Here is a 10,923-nt window from a genome sequence, read left to right on the forward strand (position 1 = left end):
CCATATATGTTTAGGTCAAAAATATTCGTTGCACGATAAGCCAATTTGCTTGATATAAAGCCAGTCATTATCAATTTTATCTTCGAATTGTGCCGCAATAAAGATATAATATTAATAAATACAATCAATTAACTCAATATAACGCACAAAGTTTACTAATGATAAATATTAGTATTTTATTTATATACGTTGCAAGTGCTGCATGTCATTGTGCTTACAGGCTAATTGCTGTAAAATCCCATTTGTGGATATAACTAATTCTTGTTCAAAACTTTTTATTAAAAATGTATTAAAATAATTTGCAGATTTTTGAAAACAGTAGATATTTGAAGTAATATAACTCCTTTTAAGTTTTATATAGCTGTCCGGACGTCTTTTCGTTTTATATATTGGCCATGAAGGTGACAAACTTCAGGGCATTAAGCTTTACACAGAATGGTTGCTACCCCTGGTAAAGGAGGTAGCGGAGTGTTTTAATTGAACTAGTTGTTCATTTCTAAAAGTAAAGTCCGCTTAACAACATGTAAATGACCAATAAAAATAAATATATCTTCTTTCATTATAACTTAGTAACAAATCAGTGATTGTAATTAGAACTGCAACAAATACATAATATACAAACAAATCAGTGTCTAATACAGTCCACAGCTACAAGGGTTAAATTGTATCCCAACAACCTGAATTATCGAAGGAAAGTTATATTAAAATTCTATAACTACGCAAAAAAAAGAACAATAGCCTAAACAAATGTTGTTTTCGCAACTTCACTCATCATGTAATTGTGTTTGAAGAACTTCATATAATAAAATTAGCATACATTCATTGACTGCTTGTATTTTTTTCACTGTTCGCTGGCGATATAATCTCATTCTTAGAACAGCTGTAATATCTGTCTTGCCTAAAAGTATTTTTCATTGTAATAACTTCAAAAATGTATAGAAACTACGAATAATATAGAAATAATTTCTAATCAATAAATTTACGTTTAGTACACAGCCCAAAGGATTATTTTGTTTTATTATTTTAAAGGAACAGGGTAAAAAATTCTTCTGATTTAGGCATTTTTCATTAAATCAAGATTTGTGCTACGATTTAACTTTAAAATGTTTATTTATCTATGCCGATTTCCTTATTGATATCGGTACGCATACAAAGTTGATGCCGGTACGCATACAACGACAGATCTCTATTCACACACACGACAACTAATCACAATCGAATCGAAATGATCTCATCGAGAAGTTAAAGTTTTACTTCAAAACTGATGAATTCATTCACAGATTTTGAAGCATTTTTATATATCAAATGTCGTTTCTTTCAAAGTATTCAAATATTATCCATTAATCAAAGTTTCAAATATTATCCAATAGAAATAGAAGAAAGCAGCAAAAGTGTTCCGAAAACGGTAAAGAGAATAATAAACAAGGGAGGAGAAGAAAATCATTGATTTTGTGGTGCTCTCATACCATGGACCTTTTTATCATGCTGCTTGATATCGAGCTTCGTCGAGGATGGAATCAAGCCTGGGAATAGTTTGTGCTACACACGTTTTTAACTTGAAATAAATTTTAACCTGTTTTAGACTTAATATTTCGCTCGAGAAAATTATTTATAAAAAACTCTTCATTTCTTTACCTAGTCTGCTATGTTGCTCTATGCATAACATTACAACTTTAGCGAGTAGTATTGGATATACTATAACGATGCAACGAGGTTTCTACAGAGTGTTATAAATAAACATCGCCATTTATTTTTTAAAGCAACTGCTTGTCATTTAGCTGTGTCTGTAAAGTATATCATGTATGATAATGGCCACATAGTAACATGTTAAAGAAATATATATAGAAATATTTCCTCGCGCAATTGCATGCGCGATTTAAACTCATCGGTGAGTTTTTGCTTTCGACTTGAAGTTAAATTAGTTATTATATCCCCAAACTTGTGCAGCGTTGTAACACAACGTATGAGCAAATTAAAATTCTTAGGAATATCATGGTTAACTTGCAATATATTTAAGTTCTTCGCCATGCTTTCGATATAAACGATGTATTATAGAGAGAAACTTATATGCGAGTATAAGAGCAATTAAAATAATAAAAATCCGACATTGATATATAGGATTCTTCGGAGATTTATTTAGTGTTTTACAAAACATTAACCCTGCTAAAAGACCGATAAACGGGTGATCAATTTTTGTTGTCTTTCATCATTAGAAAAAATGTCGAAAATATTATCCAATGTAGTTTAATTCATTCGTATATTTGCTTTTTTATCGACCAGCGAAAAACTATCAAGCTGATTAATCAATACCAGAAACACATAAATCTTATTAATAATTAAACGTATAATTATATTTTGGTATTCGTAATCATTATCTTGTCGCACTTATATATTTGAAAAAGCCTGAAATCGACGGTGTAAAACTTTCGATTTAATATCAATTCAAGATATTATTATTCATTCGGCATACTTGCTAAAAATGGATTGTATACCAGTATATATATATATATATATATATATATATATATATGTAAATAGTTTTTTTAACTTCCCGAAGAAGAAATTTGTTTCATAAAAAAATCCGATTTACTAATTTTATGTTTTCTCGACGTTTCAAGACATTCTGAATCGAATGAGACCAAATTTAGAAAAAGTATGTGTGTGTATGTGTATGTGAGCCGATTTTTTACCTTTCGTGTAAGTTTTCTCAAAAACGGCGGAACCGATATGAAAAATTTGCAAGCCATTCGATGGAGTACCTCAATGAGAACTATTGTTTGTCAGATTTGCGCGACTATCGGCCGAGCCATTTCTTCGTAAATAGCAGAAAAATGAAATAAATTCGTCCACGTTTTAGCTCATAATTAGCTCATAATCGATTTTGAAAATTCAAAATTTGTTGGGTTGGGATTCGACCTGATTAGTTTCTGGTAAAGACTCGTTGGCACAATTTCTTGTAATTAAATGCTGAAAACTTTTTTCGACGATTTTATAGAAAATTTTTTTGACAATAGATACCATGGTCTTATAGATCATACTAAAATGTTACGGCCATACGATAAGTCGTTTAATTTTAAAAATTTGCCAAAGTTATTTCATATTTAAAATTTGTCATATTTGAAAATATTTCATAGTTAAAATTTGTGTCAAAAGTTGCTTTTATGATGTGATAATTCAAACATTTTCAATTCATTAAAATATGGAATAAAAAGCTACAATATTAGGACACACAAGCACGTGCCTGTGCAATATAATTAATAAAAATACAGATAATTTAAATGTGCGAGAAAGATCAATTAGAAATCGCATTGTTAAGATTTAATTGAAAGCGAAAACTTGATTTTCGAAATAAACACTTGGAAACTTTATCTATATCCCAATTTCGATAGATTAAGTTAATTATAACACCTATCGGGTTTTGCAATTTGCCAAGGCAATAGAATAGAAATGCTTATAATTTAGCTCTTTAGCTTATTTTGCAGAGCCAATAAAATATTGGTTAGCAAATGCCTATAAATTCATAAGCATAAAGCTATATAGATAGACCATTCTATAAACAAACTGATCACTGGTGCCAGTCGCCTAAGAAGACCGTGCCAAAAAAAACATCACAAGTTAATAACTTTAGTAGAAATACTTGCATAAAATAAACAGCGCATTGGTAATTGGCGCGGATCGTATTTATGAATTGCGCTGCCGTTTTTATGCCGGCGGACTGCCGTTATAAACTGATTAAATTACGATCCATTGTGTAACTTTATGACAAAGGTCGAGTTTACAGGATGTCTGTTGTTTCTATACAAATAATACGACATGAAAAAGGTAGATGGTTGGTGAATAATATTTTCTTACTGGAATAAATTTAGGAAGAAAATTATATTTTTATCGAGGTACATAGGAATCAAATAACTGCGAAGAAAATATTAGGTTGTCAAATATCTCCCTTCCGCCTTTTTGTATTATAAACCAATAGCAAAAAAGCGGAAGGGAGATATTTGACAACCTATTATATACGTTTTACTATGAAATTTTTAGAGAATCCGCATTTACAATTAATTTTTCGCATGTAATTTATTATTATTATATAATATTATTATATATTATTTTTTTTAAATGTGAAATATATTTAACAGGTTCATCTACTTCATCAAAAATATATTTGTTTATTTATATCAGGTTGCCAACAAAATAACTTTATTCTGTAATGCATAGTCATTTCAATCAATGATTTTTTTTATTTTTCAATGAGCTTTATTGTCCCATTTTCACAAAAACTTTTGATTTTTATTAGCTAAAAAGTGAATTCGATACAATTTGATTAAGACGACTTTGGATTATGATAATTATTGAATTGAGCACCATTCCAGAAGATTTTAAATATGGAAAGAAGAAGTAATCACATGGTGCAGAGCCCAGGACTATATGATGGATGTGGCAAAACATGTGTGGATGTGGTGTCAATGATTGAATATATCATCTTTTAGATTTACGAATTCAGACGTTTCTTCAGCCAAATTATTTAATTTTGTTAGTTGTTATGTATAGACGTTAGATTGATCGTTCGGTTGGGTGGTAGGAGTTCAAAGTAGACAATTCCTTTGTAATCAACTTCAACTGAAAGACTAAAGCGTTTTTCTAACCACTTCTCATAGGCCAATTATATTTGAAGGGGTTCGGTTTGATTTTCAACTCTATCATCATGCGAAATTTCATCAACATCCGAGAAGAGTAAACCTGAGGGTTCCCTCGTGAGTGCAAAATCATATAAACAATTTTGAAACTGCCGTTTACTAAGGCTTCGTCACCATAAACAGTGCGTAACTTTTCGTAAACTAAAGATGACCTTTTACTTTTGAGAAATAAACAAGCAAAATCTGCCACAAAATTTCGATTTGATTTTCCATCATTCAACGACTTTTCAAAAACTTTCCATCATTCAACAACTTTTCAAAAAATGAATCAAGAAATTATTTTTTAGTTATTGACATCTGAATTGCCTACAATCCAAAAGGTATTTTACATTTGGACTACGTCAGCAATCTTAAAAATTTAATTAATCTAAAGAACGGAGCTGCACTTATTTGGTTGCCAACAAAACAAAAAAATACGTCTTATAATGCCTAAATTTCATTATAGTAAGAAGATTGGGTTATTTTCAAATACTTACTGTTTTCGTATATTAGTAATAATTTATTTAATTTAGTTGTAAGTTGTAAAACTTAAATAAAACCTTTTAAAATAATTAACAAATATCTTGCTCGATTTTATTAGCATTAAGTGTTGCAGTACGTATTAAGAAAGAACTGATTTGCAATAATAACAATTAGATTTGATATATGAGTGATCTGAAAATTTGAGATTACCTTTGAATACTTCTGAGAATATGAAAGTCCTTTAATACGTGAATTTATAATGAAACAATGAGTTTGTAATATTACATTACTGATTTCAATATATGTCATTGATATAGTGGGTATGATAAAATTTAGTACCAAGTTCAAATACTGTTGTTCACTTCAAAAAGCACTTAAAAATGTGGCTTTATAATTGTTATGAAGTTAGTTTGAAATTTAATAAAAATTAGATCTACAAAATTAGATATGATACGTGTGATGCTTTTTCTAGAAACTAGATTTATTAATTAAATTAAATTAATTTAAATAACAATGAAATTACATTTCCGCGATAAATACACTGATAAGACTGCTGTTACTGGACTGACTATTGTACTCTCGCGAATTTCCTAGATATGTAATTTAACACCATTGCGCAATAGAAAGTAAATTAACATCTAACAGCTCTGCAAGATGTTAATTAAAGTAATTATTCTCTATGTTATTCAAATGGCTACCATCGCGGCATGGCACAAATGCGTTATATCATTTAATATAGACCAGGTATGTGTATTTCGCAAATTGCAAATCAAATATAAAGCATGTGCTGTTCATATGATGGTATCTACAGAAGCCAGAGTTTCAAGATATGAGAGTAGTATTTTCTTTAACAATCAAATGATTATCGATATATATTAAGAAATTCTTGAGAAAACTGTGAAAGTGCTTGTTTTTATATATAATTTTATTTTAGTTATGTATATGATTTGAGTGTAAGAAATATTCAGTTTCATTGGTAAAGAATGAAAACTATACGTATAAAAATATTAATGCGACTATTAAGTCCCGGTTTGACTAGGTCAGTCCCAGATTTCCAGCTTATGTCCCGGGTTTTTCTAAAAGCAATATTTGTTCCGGATTTAGATACTTTGTCCCAAATCGTCCCAGTTTTTCAAAAAGTATAGTATAAAAGTATAAATTGAGTCTTTGCAATTACTTGAGAAAAAAATTAGAACTACCCATCAAATATGTGAAAATGATAAATGATATGTACAACGAGTACGATCAATACGTTATGAATGAGAAAATTGCAGAACGTAAAATTCCAAAGGTAGGTAAAACTAGCAACTCATACTAATAATTACGAAATTCAATTGGAATTGCACGAAAATTGAGCAAACCAACTTTTTAGCTTTCGGCACAAGTGCTAATTATGAAGAAAATTGAATAGAAATTTAAACAAGACTTAGCACATATTTAATAAATTATAAGAAAATCTATTTCAATAAAAAAACAAATATAAAAAAAACTATTTTCAATATAACATTTTCTTTATAGATAAAAATTAAAATTGGTTTTTACTGATATAACCTTCCTTTTATTTTATAAATTAAAGATTTTGTAAAAAATGATTCTATTTTTTTGCTCACCTTGAATAAATTTACGTTATCAACTATATATAAACACTAATTAAAAGCAATGTTAAAACCTAAATGATGCTCTTCATTTTGATATTTCAAACAAACTAGCTTGTACACATACAAAATTTAGTTTGGATCATAAAACATTGAGTTTCATCTACTGTATCATCTACATATTTCCATCATAGGCATAGACTGCTAAAAATTGGTAACTGTAACATACATTTTGAAGTGGTATATTTTGACAGTAAAACAATTAAAATGTTATTATTGTAGATATAAGCAAGTTATAGGTCAATGTTTATAATATCGGGTGAATGCAACATTAATTTCGTTAAAAATGATTATTTTCAAAAACAGTGTAAAATCGAAAACGTGTAAAACGAGTACCGTGTAAAACGGGGGTAGGTGTACTAATAATCTATATACTAGAGTTTATACAAAAACCGACATTTCAGAAAACCGGGTTTCGAATTGTAAATTTCCAAAAAACCGGTTTAGCCGGTTTTCGAATTTTATATAAAAAATCAATTTTTGCTCGAATATTCTGTAATAACAAAAAAAATTATCGGCAATTTTAATACTATTCCGAACAATTTTAATTAATTAATTTCACATATTTAATTATTTTTTTGTTTAATAAAATATCATTGCTAAAAGCTGAAGACGCATATCGATTTGTTATTTAGAAGTTTCTTTTGTTTCTTCACAAAATTTTCCAAAATAGAAAATACTCTCGCAACCGAGTTAAGCTTTGTGGCTTCTAGGGCTAAAGACTGTTTTTTAAGTTTAAGTAGAACAATTCACTCCTTCAACAAGAAGTCATATTGATCTAAATTAGTATATACTTTGATATAATAATCTAAATTAATATATACATTAGACAAAAAATAACACAGAACCTTTCTGGAAACAATGGACTGATATTATTCTAAATTTTATCGAACAGTTAAGATTCCATCAAAGCAAGTTCCATCTAGTATATTTGTCATTTTCCATTTATACAGTAAAAATCGTTTTTTCCCTAAAAACCGGTTTTCGAATTTCATAATTTTTGTCAAAAAGCAGCTTTTCAAAACCAGTTTTTGAAAACCAACAAATCCTACTATATACAAAAAATATTTTTGTAATTTACTTAATGCTTTGAGATTATGCATTTACCTAGAGATTGATTATATTACATAAGTATTGATCGTAGATGATAATAAACAATAAATTTAAATCACTTACCATTTCTCTTCTGAGCACCGCCAACTGCGTGTCGAGTGTCGCCTGCGGTCTGCCAGTGCGCGGTGGTTCAGGCGGCGGTGGTCGTCCTTGAGACTGAGGACCAGCACCGCTGGATCGAAGCTCGAAGCCGCTCAGGCTCTTCGGCAGGGGTGGTAGCCCCGGCGGTAATGAAGCAGACATTCTGCAAAGCGATGGAGACTCACTATTAGATGACGAGTTACCACTATCACGTCTCTCACGAGAATTAACTACATCAGTGTCACTACTGTCTAAATTTATACGACAACTAGAATAAACCACTTCTGCACCGTCGTTCGACACTTCCGTCCAATCGGATGTACTTATAGAATCCAAATCTTGATCGTCAAATGATGCTTCAGATTTTTGATCAACAGAACTATCTAAACGCGTTTTAGAAGCTAAATCTTCCTGATCAGGTTGCCGTTGCCTTTTCCGTATCCTGTGTTCTTGTCTCATATCTTGGAGTTCTGATATCAGTAATTCATGATTAGCAATATCGCTAAAAGTAATAGCAGACTTTTTCACAGATGGCGGAGAAGCAGTTCTAGGTTTCTCAATATCGAGCTTCTCAGTTTCGCCGCCTTCTGGTTCAGGTCGAACTGACAAAGAAGCATCTCCAAAACTTCTAGAAGATTCAGTACTACACAATGTAATTTGCACTGAATTACTAATAGTGTTGCTAATTATAGAGGAAGTCGTGGATTCGCCACCTCGGATCTCGATAGTCGTGGTTGTTGTAGGAACTCCATTTGCTAAAATACGAGTCGCGGAAGTCGTAGAGCCACTTCCTATGACAACACGTGTTTCTTCCACTGGTGGAATAGAAATTTGTGTATCTGAAGAGGGTGCTATGGCAACTTTTGTTACACTACTTTTAACTTGTATATCTTTATTATTAGGCTCTGCATTATTCAAAGCATTATTAGATATAATTATTTCAGGCTCACTCAAACTTTTTGTTTCAACTATTTCTTTGTAATGATCAAGATTGCCATTACTCATATTTAATGAGGTTTCTGATACTGAACTGTCAGCATTACTTTTAAAGAAATCTTGCAAATTAGTTGAAGCTTTAAAATTGGTGGAGGATTCATTCATTACTTTTGGCTTAAGGTCATAATTATCACAATTTACAGAATTAATATTAATTTCTTTTTGAATATTATTTATTCGTATAGAATTCACTTCATTTCCCTTGATAAAAGTTTGGTCTGGTGCAACACCTGTATATGAATTATTCTTTATTTTGCTATTATTCTCTACTTTTTCTTCATGAAGACTTTTTATAATATCCTTAACACTTGGACACTTAACAATATTATTCATATTATTCATATTATTTTTAACGATGTCATCCTCAGTTTTCTCAAAACTATTGTTTATGCTATCGAAACGTCTTATATTATCCAACTTTGAAGTTGGACTTCCGGCTTTTGGCTTCGGTAACTTACTTGCATCAATATTACAAATTTTCGAAGGTTCGTCATTTAATGACTTGTTTTCGATATTTATTGTGCCTTTTTCTTGCCTTTCAGCATCTTCTAATTTTTTCTTTTCTTCGTCTCTGATAAATGAAGGCGACCTGTAAATGACTGTTCCACCCCAAGCCACAAGTCCAGGGTTCTTGTTGTTGGTGGCATTTTTGGCATTTAATAGATCTTCTCGTTTTTTAATAACTTGATGGTTGACGTAGTTTCCGAATGATTTTTCTGTACGATCAATTAATTTAGAAACATGACTGATAGGTTTAGGTGGTCTATTTTTAGCTAAAGCTTCAGCAACCACTTGTTTACTTGGTCGTGGTGGAACAGGGGGAGGCGGCCTTCCACCTTTTGCACTAATCATTATGACAAATTATTCGCAATATTGTTCTAAATAATGTAATTTACTTTTTATTGTTGTAAGCCTTGGTAAGGCTGAATAATAAACTGTTTCCTTGTTTAGTGGGTAATTCGCCTTTTTTGTCTAATTCCGAATAGATACTAGAGATTACTAACAATAGATCCTTTGTTCGTATGCTGTAGTAATCAGACCGTGGTAACTTGGGCACGAATTCATGTTTATCAAAGAACATCTCGTTATTACCTCACATGTGGGTTGCGGTAATGTTGCATCTCAATGCATTAGTTCTTTCACTTCCTTTTGGAAAACTTAATGAATCAATGTATGTTAATGAATACGTAAAATCAATTTACATTTTTTTAAATATTTAATTTACAGTCTAATAATTCTATCTCGTTCTTGTTTCATGCTCCTGTAATTACACGCAAAGATTTTTAATTTGATTTCAATGTTTCTGAACTAAAATTGCTCTTATGTTCAAGGTAATTGCTATCGCCTGTTCATATTTTATGTACTATAAAATATAATTTATAACAAATAAATGCAAATCACTAAATGTTATATATAAAATTTTTCTGTACGAGTGTATGAAAGCAAACTTCTACTGCACGGTTATATAAATTTTGATAAATCCTGCTTGAAGTTTGTTAAGGGGAATTTTTGAGATGTAAATAATTATAAAAATATCGTAATATTGTAGAAATAAATAGAAAAAAATGCAGAAAACAACATATCATTGTTTGACATTGAAAATATTTTGAAAAATGATAACTGTCATCTTGCCAGAAATTTCAATTCACTTATGAGCCTAGATAATATGATCATGATTGTGAGTAAGAAAAATGTAATGTGACAACATTATTGCCGAAAAGCAGCTGAGATGTGCCAGAAATTAAAATAATATAAGATACAGTATATGTTTGGCAGGTGAATATATGAATCAGTTCGACATATCAATTTTTCTAACTAATGCATGTCGTATTTTGCCTTACTTTACTAAATTATTTCACAATACAAAAAAAAAATTACTTATTCCAAAAATTATTTAGAAGTTTCATTGTATCAAAAATTCAATT

The 10,923-nt window shown here is 30.3% G+C and overlaps 1 protein-coding gene across 1 annotated transcript in view; it reads right to left on the bottom strand.

Annotated features, from left to right (window-relative positions):
- Nucleotides 1-10,143, bottom strand: part of LOC113367101 (dentin sialophosphoprotein-like) — a 217,884-nt gene extending 207,741 nt beyond the window's left edge. The window contains exon 1 of the mRNA XM_026608729.1: nucleotides 7,985-10,143. Within this exon, the coding sequence (XP_026464514.1) occupies nucleotides 7,985-9,850 (1,866 nt within the window). The 5' untranslated portion in view covers nucleotides 9,851-10,143. The remainder of the gene's footprint in view (nucleotides 1-7,984) is intronic.
- Nucleotides 10,144-10,923: the final 780 nt, after the last annotated feature.

This window comes from Ctenocephalides felis, unplaced genomic scaffold, assembly GCF_003426905.1.
Source record: "Ctenocephalides felis isolate EL2017-DRISC unplaced genomic scaffold, ASM342690v1 CF-g0.4_SCAFFOLD_01170, whole genome shotgun sequence".
NCBI classification, from domain to species: domain Eukaryota; kingdom Metazoa; phylum Arthropoda; class Insecta; order Siphonaptera; family Pulicidae; genus Ctenocephalides; species Ctenocephalides felis.